Here is a 21,523-nt window from a genome sequence, read left to right as displayed (position 1 = left end):
TAGTTTACATTCCTCTCGTCCTGCAGAATTTTCCCTACTATGTCTTTTCTTATGCCTTCATTATCTGTTGCCTTTATTCCTTGATATCTATAAATCATATTGAAAATAAACAAATATTGGTTGAAAAGCAAACAGAACATTGTATTGCTCATGAGCTACATGTCATGCAGTCAGCCTTTATCCTTATTGATTATGGAAGTATTGAATGATATGAAATCTCCAGGGCATTTCTCTGTTTCTCGTGCATGTTGTTATTTTTGTTGTTTAGTTGCTAAGTGCTGTCAGACTCTTCTGCAACCCCATAGAGTGTATGTAGCCTGATAGCGTCTCTGTCCATGGGACTTCTCAGGCAAGAATACTGGAGTGGGTTGCCATTTCCTTCTCCAGGGGATCTTCTTGACCCAGGGGTTGAACGCCCTCATCTCCTCCATTGCTGGCAGATTCTTTACCATTGAACCACTCGGGAAGGTAGTAATCAAGTTCTGTGTTGGTATTTAAGACATATTTGATTAGTTGGCATTTTGTCCTCTACTCTGCATAGTTTAGATGCATGTCCACTTGGTTTAAAAAACAAAATAAAACTTGTCAAAGTCCATACTATAAAACTCCTCAAAAGATTTTTTTCTGTGACAGTGATCTTGAAAATAGTGCCACAAATCAATATTCATGTAAAACTAAATTGCATTAAGGCAGAAATAACTATGTGAAGGATTTTTGAAATTCCAGTTTAAGCTCAGTATTGTGAGTATTGACCAAAATTATGAAAAGCACATAAATATGTGTATGGCAAGAATTATTTGCTTCTCAAAATGAATTGAGTTTCTAAAACTGGGTATAGTTAATCTTCATGAGATAGAAAATTCATGTTATGTAAAATTAAATGTCTATTTAAATGATAGCAGTGAACGTGAGTTAATAAGTAAAATATAAAAAGAGAAAATTGTTTTTCAAAATATTATGATTTTAATATTTAAATCTTAAAATATTGCCATATACTGATGTACTTAGTAGTTACCTAAATCAGTGAATTTTATAAATAGATACACATATAATATACATTATACAGTCTTTATATAATTACAATAGGATTTCTTTTATTTAAGCAATCTCAATGATAAGTAGTGCTTTTTTAAAACAAGTCGCTAGCCTGATATTGACAGTTTGACCTAGAAATAAAGTGTAATCTTTTTTTTTTCCCCTTCCTGCATTGCCAAGAATTAGTTGTCAGTTTCTGTAAATGACGATGGTGAGCCCTCCAAAGGTCAACTGATATCAGCCTGGCTATCTTTCTAAATAAAGATTATAGGTTTACCTTGCAAATTGCCTAACTCTTCTTTTGGAGCCCTCTTTGTTTCCCCATGTTTTTACTTCCCTTCCCAGGTCAGATTTATGGGGTGGAGAAAAGACTGGACATGGTTACAGGGACTCATTAATCCATGAGTGGCTTTCTGCCGCTGACAAATCTGTTAGCACATCCACAGCAAAGAGAACAGGCAGGCTGTTTTCTCTTTCTCCACGGTCCTTGACTCTCCTGTTAATAGTACATTTACATTTCTCACAAGTGGAGAAGGCTTTTTAACACCTTTGTAGATTTACTGGATTCTTATATTTGAGTCTTTTTTGTGCTTCTTTTTCTTTTATCCTGGGATTGTCATATAAATAACAGAATTACTTATGAATTTATTCAAGGTTATTTGTCAGGCATTTCACAGAACATTAGCTCACTTAATTCTCAGAATAACCAAAGGAAGAAGTTGCTATTATTACATTTGCTTTTCAGTTGAGGAATATGAAGTTTAAAAAGTTTAAGTAGTTTTCCTAAGTTACTATTGATCAGTTTAGTTCAGTTCAGTTCAGTTGCTCAGTCGGGTCTGACTCTCCACAACCCCATGAATCACAGCACGTCAGGCCTCCCTGTCCATCACCAACTCCCAGAGTCCACCCAAACCCATGTCCATTGAGTCAGTGATGCCATCCAACCATCTCATCCTCTGTCATCCCCTTCTCCTCCTGCCCTCAATCTTTCCCAGCATCGGGGTCTTTTGAAATGAGTCAGCTCTTCGCATCAGGTGGACAAAGTATTGGAGTTTCAGCTTCAGCATCAGTCCTTCCATTGAATATTCAGGACTGATTTCCTTTAGGATGGACTGGTTGGATCTCCTTGCAGTCCAAGGGACTCTCAACAGTCTTCTCCAACAACACAGTTCAAAAGCATCAATTCTTCAGTGCTCAGCTTTCTCTGTTGTCCAACTCTCACATCCATACATGACCAGTGGAAAAACCATAGCCTTGACTAGACGGACTTTTGTTGGCAAAGTAATATCTCTGCTTTTCAATGTGCTGTCTAGGTTGGTTATAGCATTCCTTCCAAAGACTAAGTGTCTTTTAATTTCATGGCTGCAGTCACCATTGCAGTGATTTTGGAGCCCCCCAAAATAAAGTCAGCCACTCTTTCCACTGTTTCCCCAATGTATTTGAAGTGATGGGACTGGATGCCATGATCTTAGTTTTCTGAATGTTGAGCTTTAAGCCAACATTTTCACTCTCCTCTTTCACTTTCAACAAGAGGCTCTTTAGTTCCTCTTCACTTTCTGACATAAAGGGTGGTGTCATCTGCATATCTGAGGTTATTGATATTTCTTCCAGCAATCTTGATCCCAGCTTGTTCTTCATCCAGCTCAATGTTTCTCATGATGTACTCTGCATATAAGTTAAATAAGGAGGGTGACAATATACAGTCTTGACGTACTCCTTTTCCTATTTGGAACCAGTCTGTTGTTCCATGTCTAGTTCTAACTGTTGCTTCCTGACCTACATACAGGTTTCTCAAGAGGCAGGTCAGGTGGTCTGTTATTCCCATCACTTGAAGAATTTTCCAATTTATTGTTATCCACACAGTCAAAGGCTTTGGCATAGTCAATAAAGCAGAAATAGATGTTTTTCTGAAACTCTCTTGCTTTTTCAATGATCCATTAGATGTTGATAATTTGATCTTTAGTTCCTCTGCCTTTTCTAAAGCCAGCTTAAACATCTGGAAATTCATGGTTCACGTGTTGCTAAAGCCTGGCTTGGAGAATTTAAGCATTACTTTACTAGCATGTGAGATGAGTGCAATTGTGTGGTAGTTCTTTGGCATTGCCTTTCTTTGGGATTGGAATGAAAACTGACCTTTTCCAGTCCCGTGGCCACTGCTGAGTTTTCCAAATTTGCTGGCATATCAAGTGCAGCACTTTCACAGCATTATCTTTTAGGATTTGAAATAGCTCGACTGGAATTTCATCACCTCCACTAGCTTTGTTCATAGTGATGCTTCCTAAGGCCCACTTGACTTCACATTCCAGGATGTCTGGCTCTAGATGAGTGATCACACCATCGTGGTTAGCTGGATCATGAAGATCTTTTTTGTAGAGTTCTTCTGTGTATTCTTATCATCTCTTCTTAATATCTTCTGCTTCTGTTGGGTCCATACCATTTCTGTCCTTTATTGAGCCCATCTTTGCATAAAGTGTTCTCTTGGTATCTCTGATTTTCTTGAAGAGATCTCTAGTCTTTCCCATTCTATTGTTTTCCTCTATTTCTTTGCATTAATCACTGAGGAAGGCTTTCTTATCGCTCCTTGCTATTCTTTGGAACTCTGCATTCAGATAGGTAAATCTTTCCTTTTCTTCTTTGTTTTTGGCTTCTCTTCTTTTCACAGCTATTTGTGAGGCCTCCTCAGACAGCCATTTTGCTTTTTTGCATTTCCTTTTCTTGGGGATGGTCTTGATTTCTGTCTCCTGTACAATGTCACGAACCTCCGTCATAGTTCATCAGGCACTCTATCAGATCAAGTATTGATCAAGTTGTGTATTTATCAAGTTATGAATAAATGTTTGATTATTACTTTATGATAGCATTGCCAGTGGTAATAGGGTTATAAAGTTGAAGTCAAACCATTTATTTTAGATTTTAGAAACATTTTTTGTGTAGACTAAGGTGTCATGGATCTGCATGTCTAACATACAGCACATACCTGGCACTAGTAAACCATTGATAAATAAATCTTTATGAATGAATTAGGTCACCCTTTTTCTATTATGAAATATTTTATTAAGATGTTATAGAACTTACTGGTTTTATAGAAATTATATTTAAATTAAAATTGATAGGTATTTTTTAGTAGAGAAATTATAAGAAAATTATATTCGTTTGCAGCTTTCCATTTCAGTCACTCAGTACAAATGAATCTGAGTAACTTGTATGCATATTAACTAAACAAAAAGGCAAATAGAACATGATGTGATATTGGTTTATTTTTAAATCTTAAATTGGAGCAATTTATTTAATTTCAAATGTTTCGGCAGGGCTTTTCAGGTTGTGCTAGTGGTAAAAGACACGACTGCCCATACAGGACACCTGGGTTCCATCCCTGGGTCGGGACAATTCCCCTGGGAGAGAGCATGGCAACCCACTTCCATATTCTTGGAGAATCCCATGGACAGAGGAGATTTGCATACTACAAGCCATAGGGTCACAAAGAGTTCCATGTGACTGAAGAGACAGCATGCACACATGGGATAATAAACTAAAATTCGGTTGGAGTTAGATATTCACTAAAATCAAGCATTTAAGTGAGCTTTTTGTCTTAAATTTATGGCCCAGTCACAAAACATTAAATTTGATCACTAGAAAATTTGAAGGTAAAAGAATGTTTACTATTATCCACCAGCTATGATTATCCTATTTCTATTTTCAATTCAGGATATAATTTAAGTAGTTTAACTCAAGCTTTGACTAATGGAAAAGATATATCTCTTTTTTAAGAAGACAAAATAGGATATTTCAATTATGAATGTGCTGTATTTGAGCACATTCTTGGATTTACTTTATCACAAAATCTGTGCCCAACATTAAAATCACTTCTGGGTACAGATGAAAACTAATAATTAACTGAAATTCATCAGTTATTATCAGGGAGAAAAGGCAGTTTTCATTTAATAATGTCTCGAAAGACATCTGTGAATGAAATACGATAACTCTCTATATGAAAATGGATTATAATCACCAAATAGCTTCAAATCCTTATGAAGCACATTGTTGGAGAAGGCAATGGCAACCCACTCCAGTACTGTTTCCTGGAAAATCCATGGACAGAGGAGCCCGGTAGGCTACAGTCCATGGGGTCGGTAAGAGTCAGACACAACTGATTGACTTCACTTTCACCTTTCACTTTCATGCATTGGAGAAGGAAATGGCAACCTACTCCAGTGTTCTTGCCTGGAGAATCCCAGGGATGTGGGAGCTTGGTGGGCTGCCGTCTATGGGGTCACATAGAGTCGGACACGACTGAAGCGACTTAGCAGCAGCAGCAGCACATTGTAGCATTCACAGTGCTAGAAAAAAGAGCTAACATATCAGTGAAATATCAGTGTTTATGCATAATGCAATAAAAGGGTATTTCAAAGCTAAAAAACTGTCTTAACTTTAAGAATTATATAATAAAGTAACAGTAAACTATGTATCTACCTGTCCTGAAGGTTCCCTTTTACATTCCCTCAACAGAAGTAGTTGAATTATTGTTTAGATAGGTAATCTATGTGAATCTAAAAATATTTTTATTTGTAGAGTAATATAAGAGAAGTAATAGAAGAGTATTATAAGTTTTCCTATTTCTTTAAAACATTCCTAGTTCTATTGCCTATAACCAAAATAGTATGTAATAAGTTGTCAGATATGCTTAACATTCTCCACATGTTGCATACTGGTGCCCTACAGCTAGTATCAGACAGTGATGCTGTGCCCATATAATGTGATTGGACTGTCTCTGCTTCCCCTGCCCTGCCTTTTTGTTAAACTTCCCCATGTATTAGTATTTACTTTTGTAAAATAAAAACATGCAACCAGTAATTTCAAAATACTTTTTAAATCTAATTTTGATAATTCTAGAAGAGATTTGAAAGATATTTGCTTAAATAGTATGAAGATCCTAACTCTGAAATTGATGTTAGCGCAAATTCTGCAAAATCCCCTTCTAAACTGTTTCTACCCTTCAAGTAATGTGATTCTTTGCATAAATAACAATTTTCAAAACTTAATGTGAAAATGAATTCCAACAATGAAGTTACGATTACAGTGTTTTGTAGGCAAATCTCTCTCTAATATTTGAGAGTAATTTGTTTCTTTTATAAAAGATAAGCTGGATACTTTTATTATTATAATGGTTATATGAGTAACCTGATTGACTTGACTTAGTATTAATGCGTGCAAAGTTCACTAACAGTGACATGAATGGGATTTCAAGAAAAGCTTTTGATTAGAAATAATGAAGTATAGCCAATTTAATTTAGTAATTTTTAATTATGCAATTTGCTTGCATATTACCCAAACAGAATGGGTTTCAATAAGTCAGTGCACTTCAAATTTCCCAAATTTTGTATTTATCATGTTAAACAGTATTAACTGAACAAATGCTGGAGTTGCAAAAGTAAATTACGGAGGAGAATAAAACCCAATTTACTTGTTTATAAGAACTTGAATATTTCAAAAGGTGGTGGGAAAGTCATTTGATTCTTTTGAGAAAGAAGTATTTAGCCTTGCTCCTAAGTTATATTAGCTTCCACCATTAAGGCAATGGTCAGATAAATACATTTGTGTGCTTTTTCTTTTCTTTAGTGAACTGTACTTATTTTATATCTTAACAGGCTAAAGAGCTTGGTCATTTAAATGTAGGCAACAGAAAAAATATATATGTTACCTTCAGACTCTCATTCAGTAATTATTAGTGGACATCATTATGCTCTTGGAACTAATATAGGGGTTCAGGCAACATGAGTGAAGAAAGCACATGACTCTGTCCTAATATGACTCTTACAGAGGTTTATGGACAATCAGCATCAAACCCAACAAATGACTAAAACTTTTTTAAATTAAGCACAGTAAGAAAGACAAGGAGTATATATGATGTTTAGGTTAGAAGTAAAGACTTGAAGGAAGTGAGGAAATATCCATAAAATACCTGGGCAATATGTTCCAGCCAGAGAGAGTCGTCCATGACAAGACCTTGAATCTGGGTGATGCCTGTCATGTTGGTCAGAAAGTGAGAATGCCAGTGTAGCTGGGGCAGAGCAAACCACAGGGAGGAAACTAGTGAATCTACTGGAAAACTAGAAAAAACTAGAAACCTAGTCTGAAAGGCATAGGGAGGGGTCAGATGGAAGACTAGGCTAGAGACAAATATCATTAGATCACAAAGATCATTAGAGTTTAGTCTTATATGGACTAGGGTTCCCTGTTCCAGGAGTTTAAGTAGAGAAATAACATGGCCTGACCCATGTTGTCATAGGCCAACTCTGGCTCATGTGCTGAGTATAAACTGTTGGGAAAATAAAGAATAAAAAAGTAGAGATATCTTAAACGGCTGGACAAGGAATTTCTGTAGTTTAAACATTGAATAGCATATCTTCTTGGTCATCATAATCAAGCCATCTGTGTTTGTTCTGCATAGAAATTGGAAGGAAAATCTAGAAGTACACAGTGATTTCCTTTGACAGCTTTAGAGAGGTATAATTTACATGCCATAAAATTCATTCATGTTAAGTGTAGAATACAACCACGTTAATATATTTACAAATTTCTACAGTCATCACAAGTCTAGTTTTAGAACATTTTCATCATCTTATTCCCACCATTACTTCCAAGCAACCATTAATATGCTTTCTGTGTCTTTTCTGAACATTTCATGAAAACAGAATTATACAGTATATAGTCTTTTACATGTGACTTCTTTCACTCAGTGTCTTTCCATGGCTTATCATATTTTAACATGCATCAGTACTAGATTCCTTCTTATTTTATTGGTGATTTTTTAATGTTGCAAATCTCACTCCTCTCCAAGATTGCAAATATATGCATGTTTCATAGCCTCCTTTTTTTTTTTTTTTTTTTTTTTTTTTAAGCTAGTAGCAGTGCTATTTCTAATGCTATTTTAGCAATTCTACTTTGGGAAAACCTTGTAACATTTCTAGCTTCTCCCTTACTTTCATACCACCAATAGTTTTGTACAGATAATTGATGTACCGAAAGACTCCTTTTGAGAGTCACCTTGCCATGTTAACTCCTCAAGCCTTTCTTGTCTACAGTGGTCCCTCTGTATTCCAAGTTCCCACATTTGTGGATTCAACTAGTCACAGATTGAAAATATTAGGGAAGAAATTTCTGGGACATTCCAAAAGTCAGAAGTTGAATTTGCTGCATACTTGCGACTATTTGCATAGCATTTGCAACTTATTTACAACAAATTTTATAGCATTTGTATGGTATTGGGTATTATAAGTAATCTAGAGATGATTTAAAGTATATATGAAGATGTGCATAGGTTATATGCAAATACTATGTCATCTGAGTGACTAGAATGACTATGTCATTATATCTCCTGTGTCTCCCTGGGGGACCTGGAACCAACCCCTGGGGATATGGAGGGATGACTGTGAAGCACATACACATGAAATATATACATATATATCTTTACCACACATATATAACTGAAAAATGTCTCTCTGTTAAAAAAGAAGACTATTGACTATTGCTATTTTGATGGGTAGTAGATCTAGTGGATTCTAGTGTCTGTGTTGCCTTGACATGCATTCAAAATGTTTATGTAAGTCATCCATGAAATTCCATCTATTCACTTTATATACTATTCAAATATGCTTTGTGATTTGGGGCTATAAATTTTGGCTACAAATAAAATAAGACTATTTCTCTTTGATGTAAGAAAAAACTTAAAAATATTTTCTCGAAGGAAAGTACTGAACCGTATACAATCCCAGCTACCAAGTGGCTTTATGAAGTGTGCTTTGGCTTTCAGAAGAATGATGAGAAGTAATGTGGCTGATTTGAAAGTTTTAACTGTAATCCACCTTTGTTTTTTTAGCATCTGTGGAATCCAACATCTGGAACGGATAGGAAAGAAGCTGAATCTTTTCGACTCCCTTTATTTCTGCATCGTGACATTTTCTACTGTGGGCTTTGGGGATGTCACTCCAGAAACGTGGTCGTCCAAGCTTTTTGTGGTTGCCATGATCTGTGTTGCTCTTGTGGTTCTCCCTATCCAGGTAAGCACCACTGTGTTAAATTTTATAGAAACGTGCTAAGTCTTATGAAATCAAATCTTCCACATTTAATAAAAAATACAGGGTGACTTATTAACTATATTAACGCATGCTCTTATACCATCTAGTCAATTATTAAAATTGTCTCCAAAATGCCTTTTTAAATTATATTAGAAACATGAGTTTTTTTCCCTTCTAGTCTCCATTGGTAGCTCACATTTCATTTCAGTTTTTTCAAGATGCTTTCTTTTACATATATTTACATTAATTATTGGATTGTAGGATAGTATAGTTTTTAATTATAGCATGTTTGTACAAGACAATAAACTTATGAAACATTGATTTCTTTTGATTCTCAAAACTACAACTAAAAGCCATATGTTGTCATGAATAAAAATTGATTGACTATGTTGGTCAACTAAAATAAAATCTGAAGATGATACATAGCTAACATGTAGCATTTTGGAGAATGGATAAGGAAGCAAAGGCACAGAGATATAAATGAGACTGAAGACACATAGAGACAATCTTCAACTTTTTCCTATAGTGAATTCTGGCTGTCGATGGGTGGGCAGGTCATAAACAGGATGTGGCCAACACAAATCAAAATGTATATTATATTATACAGCCATTTGACAAAGTTATTGAAATATCCTTTCCATAGATGTAAAAATGATCTTTCCACTCCTATCCAATCATGCACGCAATCCTCAATGACACCCCTCCCCCATACCCTCAGCATCCCTTTAATAACAGCTACTTCCTTGGTGGCTCAGTGGTAAAGAATCTGCCTGCCAATGCCCAAGACATTAGTTCAGTCCCTGAGTCTGGAAGATCCCCTGGAGAAGATGATGGGAACTCACTCCAATATTCTTGCTTGGAAAAATCCCATGGACAGAGAAGCCTTTGCAGTCCATGGGGTTGCAAAGAGTCAGACATGACTGAGCTTGCATGCATGCACTATAACTGGAACGTGGCCTTGTGTATGTGGTAAGGTTATCTCCCCTTGCAGGTGATGTGGGCTGAAGTTGACAGAAGAATGTGAGAGAAAAACGTGAGACCTTTGTCTTTAACCAGGTGCATGACATATATGGCTGCATACTCTACTGGACAGAAAGCAGAAGTGCAGACCTATTAGTGCCCTGTTATGATACAATAGGAAAATCTCATTATTGTTTCCTGAGAGACATGAAGGCCCTGGGAGGGATTAGCAAGTCTGCAATTATCCTATGAAGAGTCTTGTTGAAGGGAACACTGATCATTTCAATCTCAAAGAGTTTCATCTAAGAAATTGAATTATACCCAGTAGACAATAGATGGATTGCACTGCTTTTTATTTTCATGTCCAGTTCTTTTCATTCACATGTGGAAAATGCATTACAGTTTGAACAGCTGGCCTATTTGTGGATGGAGAGACAAAAGTCAGGTGGAAACTATAGTCGACACAGAGCTCAAACCGAAAAGCACGTTGTTCTGTGTGTCAGCTCGCTGAAGATTGATTTACTCATGGACTTTTTAAATGAATTCTATGCACATCCAAGACTCCAGGTAACTTTAAATGGATTATACTGACTAACATTGGCAAAATCAATTAATGATAGTACAGCCTGTGTTCTGGAGGATTTTTATTTATATGCTCAAATTTAGAGAAAATGAAGAACTACAAATATAACCTGGAACATAGAAAAAAATGCTGGAGGAATACACAGTATGTTAAGTTTCCTTCTGTATCTATAACGAAAGACAGATGGAATTATATTACTGCTACAAAGAAAGGTTTTCTCTGAATTAAAATGATTGCTTTTTTCTCCTTTTGGTAGTGAATAAATGATATTTTTATGAAACAGTGAAACAACATAAAATATAATAAAACAATAAAAAAGTCATTTCAATATCATCTGCTCACTTGAATTTTCAGAATTTTATCAAGTGTTACTGATGGAAATTTGGAAGTCTGAAAGTTCCAAAGTTCTTCCCTTTGTTTCCTGGAGTGAAACTTGGTCTTAGTTATAGTAGCAATAAATGATGAAAATCTGGGCAATATGTAATTGAAATCATGAATTCAGAAAAATCTCTTCTGTCTATGCAGACACTTCCACTTGCCATGGTTCTGGGTCAGTGTAGACTTAGGTCACCTCCTTTACTGCTTAATGCACTTAGTCTAGTCCAGACAGCAAAGAACTACTTGAATTTTTTGTATTTCCCCAATAAGCTTCTGTTAAGAGATTGGATAATCCTGAAGTCAAGACAGTGTTGAGTACTTCTAATTATCTCTCTCTTAAATAATTTAGAGACATTTTAACATATTACTTTTTTGAATTAAAAAATCTAACTTATAAGTGAAACTTATGTAATATATTCTTTTGTTTTTACATACATTATTTTGCATTTTGAAGTAACTCTATATTTAACGTTTTTTTTAATTACTCATATTAAATAATTTCAGATGCTTATTATAACCCACAAAGAAAATCTATCTGGGAGAAAATTTATTCCACCCAAAATTTGATCCCTAGTAATTAATTTTGTCTAATATCAATATGGAGAAATCTTAAAACTCCAAAAATTCCCACTAGATACAGCATGGTAAAATGGTGTACGTTTGCCAGAGAATTTGAATTCTTGTAGATAAATTGCTTTATACCATTTTATCAGTGAGAATAATTTTCCATTTTCTCCAAACAACCATTGTTTTGAAATATTTTGATCACAAACTTTCAAATTTAATTTACTTTGTCAGTATTACCAATATTTTTGTGAATCCTTTTCCATTCAGATATTCATCTGAATATTTTCAATTTTATCAACTCATAATAATGTTGAAGTGAAGTGAAGTGGCTCAGTGGTGTCCAACTCTTTGTGACCCCACGGAATGTAGCCTACCGGGCTCCTCCATCCATGGGATTTTCCAGGCAAGAATACTGGAGTGGGGTGCCATTACCAAATGATATAAACAATGATATAAACAGCTTTTTATTCTAAAAGTAACAAGATTGAAGTATAAGTTGACGCTTAGCACTTCTGGCTGGTATGCAGTTTATCTTTTAGAATCAATCTGAAATCCTAAGGAGGTTCTCTGATGGCTCAGACTGTACAAAAACCTGCCTGCAATGCAGGAGACTTGGGTTCAATCCCTTGGTCAGGAAGATCCCCCAGAGAAGGGAATGGCAACTCGCTTCAGCATTCTTGCCTGGAGGATTCCATGGAGAAAGGAGCGTGGCAGGCTACAGTCCATGGCATCAAAGAGTCGGACACGACTGAGTGACTAACACTTTCACACCCTGAAGTCAAAATTGAAAATTTCATAGGCCGAAATGTGTGCTGAGTGTATGCACTGATTTATCTTTTCTTCTTGATACTAAGTAAATTGAAAAAAGTCAGGATGAACATGCTGATTTATGAGATTTTTGTATGTTTGTCTGTTATGTTTATTACCATCTCATGTTATTTAACATATGCCCCAGTTTTAAATGCAAACTTTGATTTATTATTAAGAGTTCATTTCTCTTTTATCATATTTCAAAATGTTCATAGATATTCTATTTACCTATCTAGTATAAAACAAAGCATTATTGTTTCTATCCCATTGCCCACTTTGTTTTGAGTAGGATTATTATGTGGTGATTTTGTGTCCTACTGAAATGGATGTGCAGGTCCGAAGGATCCTCCAGATTCCAATGTGGTCACAAAGAGTTATCTACCTTCAAGGTTCGGCCCTTAAAGACCAGGATCTGTTGAGAGCAAAGTAAGTATTTACACTTTCCATCTTGTAGTGTTATAATATCTTTTCTCTCCTCCAAATTTTAGCAGTTTCACTACTGTGAGATGTGTTTTTGAAAACAAACTTTGCTTTTTCAAATAGGAAGATTAAAAATATAAAATCAGCTTATTTGCTCCTCTTTCTCAGTGCAGGGTTGTTCATCAGACCATGTCCACACAACACATTGAGAAGTGTGGTGGGGTGGTATCATCTCAGGGTGCTGGGAGATGAACTGAGTTATCCAGATTCAGCGAGAGTAGTCTCCAAATTCCTGGATATTGTTTTTATTCGATAAATAAAACTCTTGGGCTAAACACTATGTGATATGCCAAAGCAGTGTGAGTCAGGGTTTAGATTTTAAGGAGTTTGTATTATATACTGGGCAGATAATACTTGTGTTCCCTGGTGTCTGAGATGAAAGAGTCCTTGGGGACTGGAGAAATCAGGAGGGTGACAGCGGTCTTAGTTGCTGTCTTCTTCTTGTGCAGGTGCCATCCCCCTGGATTAAAGATGACATAGTCTTATAGCTTTGTCACGGTCTTGGGGGGGTCACTGCAGTGTGGGAGCAGAGTGAGAGTGTGGTTGGTTAGACTGCAGACTCCAGGAATCAGGGCCTCTGCAAAACACCCTCCATAGTTTCAGAAGCCAGAAGAGATTCTTAGTGGAGGTGGCTTCGCTCAATGTTTTCTCTTGTTTTGTAGCTTTTAAATATATCTTCGTGTTTATCTTTGAGTTGTCCTACAGACTCTGTTAGGTTTAAAAGTCTCTTCCTTGAATTTCATAGCATAAGTGATTTTTTTCTTTTTTGTTGTTTTGATTCTTCCCAGATGGCTTGAGTATGTGTGTTGGTGTGTGTGTTGGTGCATGTTCTCCATATGTTTGTGTGTGTTTTGTGTTTCTTTATACATGTCCTCTGTATGCTTGTATTTGTGTGTGTATGGGTTTTGTTTGTGTGTGTGTGGATGATGGAAAAGAACAGATAAAAACTCCCAAACTTCTTTCTGCTGCTTATTCCTGCAAAAGTTGACTAGATAGCTCATAACAGGAACTCTAACATTATGTTAGATTTATATATAATAGGTCAATTTAGCTGAGAATTTTTTCAATGATTTAACAATTTGTGAAACAAAAAGAGTCAGTAGAAACTACCAGGCTATAATGAATTGTACATAATTGGAAAATTAAACTTCTTTGAGAATATATCAGCATCTGTAGTGGATTGCATACTTCATATATATTGTCACTATACACATGACAATTCTAGAATAAATCATGGTCTCCCAGTACCTCAAGTAAAACACAGCATTAGGTGCTTGCTAACAATCTGCTATCTATACTCATTATTCAGGAACTGTAAAGAAATAGTTGCTTAAACAGTAATATAATCTGGATCTTTATATTCATCTGTATAGATAATAAATATACTTAATATATTGTAATGAATTAAGTTCTTCATTTGATAAGAATGAGTAATGCCCATTTTATGTTCAATATGAATTTCTGTGATAAATGAAGCCTTTTGACTACCTAATCAATTAATCTAAGCTATTAGGATTAGCTATTGGCATCTTAGCTAGATAATACCGAGGATTAATGCACTTCTCAGGTAGCATAGTGGTGAAGAATCCACTTACGAATGCAGGAGACACAGGAGTCGTGGGTTCAATCCCTGGGTTGGGAAGATCCCCTGGAGTAGGAAACGGCAACCCATTCCAGTATTCTTGCCTGGAAATATCCCATAGACAGAGGAGCCTGGTGGGCTACAGTCCATGGAGTCTCAAAGAGTTGGATACGACTGCATGACTGAGGCAGGATTAGCACAACTCCATTTAGTATTAATAATATTAATGATTGTTTCTTAGCCAAATCAGTCACATTTACCAGAAACATTCCTCCATAGGTATGAAAAAGGAGAATGTGGATGAGTGAGAGGCAGCAGGCTGGTAATTCTCAGAAAATTGAGTTAAGAAAGATGGTACCATTTTTATGTTCATTTCTTATCCTATGTCATGTAGAAATTTGGGATTTAATGTTAACTAACACATTCTTCAGCACAATTCCCACGCAAGACAAGGAGTAAAATTCTCCAAACCATTTCCAAAGGTCAGTTGCATGAGTTTGAGTTGCTTTGTTGAATATGATGTATAAAAAATGGTATACAATTGTCTTAATAATCATGACAACTTCACACTTGTCCAAAACTGTTTGATTTGGTCTAATTTCATAGACTTTTATCATTTTTATCCATAGAAAATACGTTGGAGGAAAAAATTTTTTCTACTGTAATGAACCAGAAAGGCAAATAGTTGCTCATTTTAAAAATACACAATGTTATGTTTTTAGAACATTGCTTACCAAGCACTGAAGCATGCTTATGGTTTATTATTACATATAAGAAATATAGAAGTTTAGCGTGAGGGGAAGGGGTTTGGAACAAGATGATGATTCATCTCTAGTAAATATAAATGTGCAGTAGAGTTTGGCTTATGAATACTAAGTGGCCGCATATCCTCTCTCTTAGTTTTGTTGATGCATTGCAGTCAAAAAGTAATCCATCTAAAACAAAGGCCTATAAACTCCCTTAACTTATAGAAGTATATATATATGAAAAATATATATATAATGATAAAAGAGAAAATAAAATTTGACTTTTTTTAACTTCTGTCATTATGAACTGCTATCTTATACAGCCAAGTCAACAATTATTTTGTTTATAATCATGATCTGCAAGAAATCCTACTTTCATTTAACTTAAGGATGTTCATAGTTTATGTGTACTTTGTATGCCCTGGACTGAGTATTGGAATTCTGTTTTTCAGATGGCACATAGATATGTCAATGTGTGATTATTTTCCTTTTCTGTCTGCATTTAGGATGGATGATGCTGAGGCCTGTTTTATTCTGAGCAGCCGTTGTGAAGTGGACAGGACATCATCTGTAAGTTTCTAAAATCTCTTTTAGTAAATTGTTCTTTTTGCCTTACGAGATTTTATTATTTTTTGTAGTCTACCACTATTAAATATGGATGGCCTTAAAATTTTACTGAAGTAAATCTCTAATCTATCTTGCCAAAAAAATAAGAATAGCTGCATCGATTATATCAACAAAAATATTCTTGAAGTACTTTCTACTACTAATCTGGATTTTCTGTTGATCAAAATGAAATGAGTCATATATAAACAGAACTAGATCATTTTTAATTAAATATATTCTATGCTATGTGATTTTGTTATAATGATCTCAATTTCCTCAACTTAAAAGCGAGGCATATGGATCAGGCAGTCTGCAAAATATCAGTTGGAGCATTTCTAAAAAAGTATGCATTTGTGAAAATCCTATTCAGGATATGTAGGGTGGGAACTGGGAAGCCGTGTATTTTTAAAAGATCACCAGGTGATCTTGATGCACCTCCCAGTTTGGTAATCTCCAGCTTATATGATCTCCATGATACATTTATGGTCTAAAATTCAATAAACTAACAATCAAACTTTGTAATTACCAACTTATAGCTTTTTTCTGTAAATGCATTTTAATTTCACTACTTTAAAAAAATGCTTTACTCCTTTATGTTGAGGATGTCCTATTAACTCCTGTGTTTTAAACTAGTGAGTCCATCTGTAGTCATATCTGTGGTACACAGACAGATGAGAAATGTGGTGCCTTCTGCAGTGACTGGGGAAAAGACAAACCATGTGTGGGTCTTTTAGGGACATGATTTGCACTTTTCTGGACCATCTAATAGGTGTGATCTGTTACATTACTTTAGGACTACAGGTCCTGAATGTGGTAGGCTTTGCATCGTCCTCACTCTAATTTACTTAAACGTTTTATTCCTTTTTAAACTAACTTGCATTCATGTGTGCTAAGTCAATTCAATCGTGTCTGATTCTTTGTAACCCCATGGATGGTAGCTCTCCAGGCTCCTCTCTCCATGGGATTCTCCAGGCAAGAATACTGGAGTGGGTTGCTATGCCCTCCTCCAGGGGATCTTCCAGACCCAAAGAACAAACCCACATCTCTTATGTCTCCTGCATTGGCAGGTGGGTTCTTTACCACTAAAGAACCCAGGGAGGCCCTTAAACTAACTTCAGTTCAGTTCAGTTCAGTCACTCAGTCGTGTCTGACTCTTTGTGACCCCATGAATCGCAGCACGTGAGGTCTCCCTGTCCATCACCAACTCCCGGAGTCCACACAAACTCATGTCCAATGAGTGGGTGATGCCATCCAACCATCTCATCCTCTGATGTCCCCTTCTCCTCCCGCTCACAAACTTTCCCAATATCAGGGTCTTTTCAAATGAGTCAGCCCTTTGCATCAGGTGACCAAAATATTGGAGTTTCAGATTCAACATTAGTCCTTCCAAAGAACACCCAGGACTGATCTCCCCTTAGGATGGACTGGTTGGATCTTCTTGCAGTCCAAGGGACTCTCAAGAGTCTTCTCCAACACCACAGTTCAAAAGCATCAATACTTTGGCGATCAGCTTTCTTTATAGTCCAACTTTCACATCCATACATGACTACTGGACAAACCATAGCCATAACTAGACAGCCCTTTATTGACAAAGTAATGTCTCTGCTTTTTAATATGCTGTCTAGGTTGGTAAAAACTGTCCTTCCAAGGAGTAAGTGTCTTTTAATTCCATGGCTGCAGTCACCATCTGCAGTGATTTTGGAGACCCCCAACATAAAGTTACCCAATGTTTTCACTGTTTCCCTATCTATTTGCCATGATGGGACCAGATGCCATGATCTTAGTTTTCTGAATGTTAAGCTTTAATCCAATCTTTTCACTCTCCTCTTTCACTTTCATCAAAAGGCTCTTTAGTTCTTCATCACTTTCTGTCATAAGGGTGGTGTCCTATGCATATCTGAAATTACTGATATTTCTCCCGGCAATCTTGATTCCAGCTTGTGCTTCATCCAGCCCAGCGTTTCTCATGATGTACTCTGCATATAAGTTAAATAAGGAGGGTGACAATATACAGCCTTGATGTACTCCTTTTCCTATTTGGAACCAGCCTGTTATTTCATGTCCAGTTCTAACTGTTGCTTCCTGATCTGTATACAGGTTTCTCAAGAGGCAGGTCAGGTGGTCTGGTATTCCCATCTCTTTTAGAATTTTCCACAGTTTATTGTGATCCACACAGTCAAAGGCTTTGGCATAGTCAATAAAGCAGAAATAGATGTTTCTCTGGAACTCTCTTGCTTTTTCAATGATCCATCGGATGTTGGCAATTTGATCTCTGGTTCCTCTGCCTTTTCTAAATCCAGCTTGAACATCTGGAATTCATGGTTCACGTATTGCTGAAGCCTGGCTTGAGAATTTTGAACATTACTTTATTAGAGTGTGAGATGAGTGCAATTGTTCAGTAGTTTGAACATTCTTTGGCCTTGCCTTTTGTTGAGATTGGAATGAAAACTGACCTTTTCAAGTCCTGTGGCCGCTGCTGAGTTTTCCAAATTTGCTGGCATATTGAGTGCAGCACTTTCACAGCATCATCTTTTAGGATTTGAAATAGCTCAACTGTAATTCAATCACCTCCACTAGCTTTGTTTGTAATGATGCTTTCTAAGGCCTACTTGACCTCACATTCCAGGATGTCTGGCTCTAGGTGAGGGATCACACCATCTTGATTATCTGGATTGTGAAAATCTTTTTTGTACAGTTCTTCTGTGTATTCTTGCCAACCCTTCTTAATATCTTCTGCTTCTGTTAGGTCCATACTATTTCTTTCCTTTATTGAACCCATCTTTGCATGGAATCCTACCTTGGTATCTCTAATTTTCTTGAAGAGATCTTTAGTCTTTCTTATTCTATTGTTTTTTTCTATTTCTTTGCGTTGATCACAGAGGAAGGCCTTCTTATCTCTCCTTGCTATCCTTTGGAACTCTGCATTCAAATGGGTTTATTTTTCCTTTTCTCCTTTGCCTTTTGCTTCTCTTCTTTTCTCAGCTATTTGTAAGGCCTCCTCAGACAGCCACTTTGCTTTTTTGCATGTCTTTTTCTTGGAGATGGTCTTGATCCCTGTCTCCTGTGTCACAAACCTCTGTCCATAGTTCTTCAGGCACTCTGTCTATCAGATCTCGTCCCTTGAATCTATTTCTCACTTCCACTGTATAATCATAAGGGATTTGATTTAGGTCATACCTGATTGGTCTAGTGGTTTTCCCCACTTTCTTCAACTTAATGCTGAATTGGGCAATAAGTAGTTCATGATCTGAGCCACAGTCAGTTCCTGGTCTTATTTTGCTCAATGTATAGAGCTTCTCCATCTTTGGCTGCAAAGAATATAATCAATCTGGTTTTGTTGTTGGCCATCTGGTGATGTCCATGTGTAGAGCCTTCTCTTGTGTTGTTGGAAGACCGTGTTTGCTATCACCAGTCTTTTTCTTGGCAAAACTCTTATTAGCCTTTGCCCTGCTTCATTCTGTATTCCAAGGCCAAATTTGCCTGTTACTCTAGGTGTTTCTTGACTTCCTACTTTTGCATTCCAGTTCCCTATAATGAAAAGGACATCTTTTTTGGGTGTTAGTTCTAAAAGGTTTTGTATGTCTTCATAGAACCATTCAACTTCAGCTTCCTCAGCATTACTAGTTGGGGCATAGACTTGGATTACTGTGATATTGAATGGTTTGCCTTGGAAATGAACAGAGATCATTCTGTCATTTTTGAGATTGCATCCAAGTACTGCTTTTGGGGCTTTTTTGTTGAGTATGATGGCTACTCCATTTCTTCTAAGGGATTCCTGCCCACAGTAGTAGATATAATGGTCATCTGAGCTAAATTTACCCATTCCAGTCCATCTGAGTTCGCTGATTCCTGGAATGTAGACATTCACTCTTGCCATCTCCTGTTTGACCACTTCCAATTTGCCTTGATTCATGGACCTAACATTCCAGGTTCCTATGCAATATTGCTCTTTACAGCATTGGACCTTGCTTCTATCACCAGTTACATCCACAGCTGGGTGTTGTTTTTGCTTTGGCTCCATCCCTTCATTCTTTCTGGAGTTATTTCTCTACTAATCTCCATTAGCATATTGGGCACCTACTGACCTGGGGAGTTAATCTTTCAGTGTCCTATCTTTTTGCCTTTTCATACTGTTCATGGGGTTCTCAAGGCAAGAATACTGAAGTGGTTTGCCATTCCCTTCTCTAGTGGACCACGTTCTGTCAGACCTTTCCACCATGACCCAACCATCTTGGGTGGCCCCACACAGCATGGCTTAATTTCATTGAGTTAGCCAATGCTATGGTCCATGTGATCAGATTGGCTAGTTTTCTGTGATTGTGGTTTCAGTCTCTCTGCCCTCTGATGCCCTCTCTCAGTGCCTACTGTCCTACTTGGGTTTCTCTTACCTTGGACTTGGGGTATCTCCTCTCTGTCACTGCTCCTGACCTTGGACGTGGGGTATCTTCTCTTGGCCGCTCCTGCACCACACATCCGCTGCTCATGTGGTGAATTTACTTGGTGATAAAGTCTTAATAGATATAATCAAGTTATAATGAGTTTATTACAGTAGGCCTTACTCCTGTTTGAGCTGTGTCCTTGAAAAATGAGGAAATGTGGTGACAGATGAATAACGAATGCCGTGTGTATGTGAAGACAGCCTTCTGTAAGCTGGGAGAGAGGCTTCCCGCACAGCTCTCTGGAGGAACCAGCCTTACGAACATCTTGCTTTTGAGCTCTGACCTTCAGAATGTCGAGACAATACATTTTCATTAAGCCACCAAGTTTGTGGTTGTTTGTTACCGCAGCCTGAGCAAACTGTCTTCCCAAGTGGCTCAGTGATAAAGAATCTACCTGCCAGTGCAGTAGATGCAGGTTCAATCTCTGGTCTAGAAGATCCCCCTGGAAAAGGAAATGGCAACCCATTTTGGCAACTGTCATTCTGCAGTATTCTTGTCTGGGAAATCCCATGGACAAAGGAGCCTGGCAGGCTATAGTCCATGTGGTCACAAAAGAGTCATACTTGACTAGCAACTAAACCTCAAAAAAGCAAACTGATTCATGGCCACAGACCAGACGAATGATTGCAAAATTTGTAAAATATTTCTCTTTAAAACATATATATGTTTTGAAATTCATTTGCTCCCCTCCTTCTTCAACAGTTACTGTCTTAATTCAGACATGACTCTCCTGGCTCCACTTATGCATTATTGCAATAGTTTCTTAATTAGGTCAGCTCATTAGATGCTCCAAACCTCTGTATTGCATAAATGAACTGGAATTGAACATATTCTACCTTATGTTTCTGTAATTATTTAGCTGCGAAGCGTGGGACTCTCAAGTGGTAACTTAGTTTCAAAATACTTGTAGTCTTCCTATAGCTATGTAACAAGGGGGAGTAAATATAGGAAATAAATATATAATTTTGGTATACCCTTTCCAAGCTGAATTTGAAAGCTTTCAATTCAACAATTGCATTCCATTTCCTCCTGACACTGTAGGATATTGACAGGTTGTGAATAAAAAGACTTCACTCAGGACAGAAGAGATGGTACATGAGGTGACACGGATACACGTGTGGAAGCTACAAAGCAGATGGATGGGTGGTAGCTGACTTAACAGACAGAAAGAAGGTAACATTTAAGCTGAGAAAGGAGAGGAAACAAGTCAGAAGCAGGCTGCTTTATGCAGTGGAGACTAAAGTGACAGGAATAGAGGTATC

The 21,523-nt window shown here is 36.9% G+C and overlaps 1 protein-coding gene across 1 annotated transcript in view; it reads left to right on the top strand.

The window, feature by feature from the left end:
* The window catches only part of KCNT2 (potassium sodium-activated channel subfamily T member 2), a 418,728-nt gene that overhangs the window by 208,226 nt on the left and 188,979 nt on the right, over positions 1 to 21,523 (top strand). Inside the window, exons 9-12 of the mRNA XM_070384415.1 lie at positions 8,912 to 9,092; positions 10,473 to 10,637; positions 12,698 to 12,834; positions 15,723 to 15,786. Coding sequence (XP_070240516.1) covers positions 8,912 to 9,092; positions 10,473 to 10,637; positions 12,698 to 12,834; positions 15,723 to 15,786 — 547 coding nt within the window. The remainder of the gene's footprint in view (positions 1 to 8,911; positions 9,093 to 10,472; positions 10,638 to 12,697; positions 12,835 to 15,722; positions 15,787 to 21,523) is intronic.

The sequence above is a fragment of the Bos mutus genome, chromosome 16 (assembly GCF_027580195.1).
Source record: "Bos mutus isolate GX-2022 chromosome 16, NWIPB_WYAK_1.1, whole genome shotgun sequence".
Lineage (NCBI taxonomy): Eukaryota > Metazoa > Chordata > Mammalia > Artiodactyla > Bovidae > Bos > Bos mutus.
This window is presented reverse-complemented; position numbering and strand designations above follow the sequence as displayed.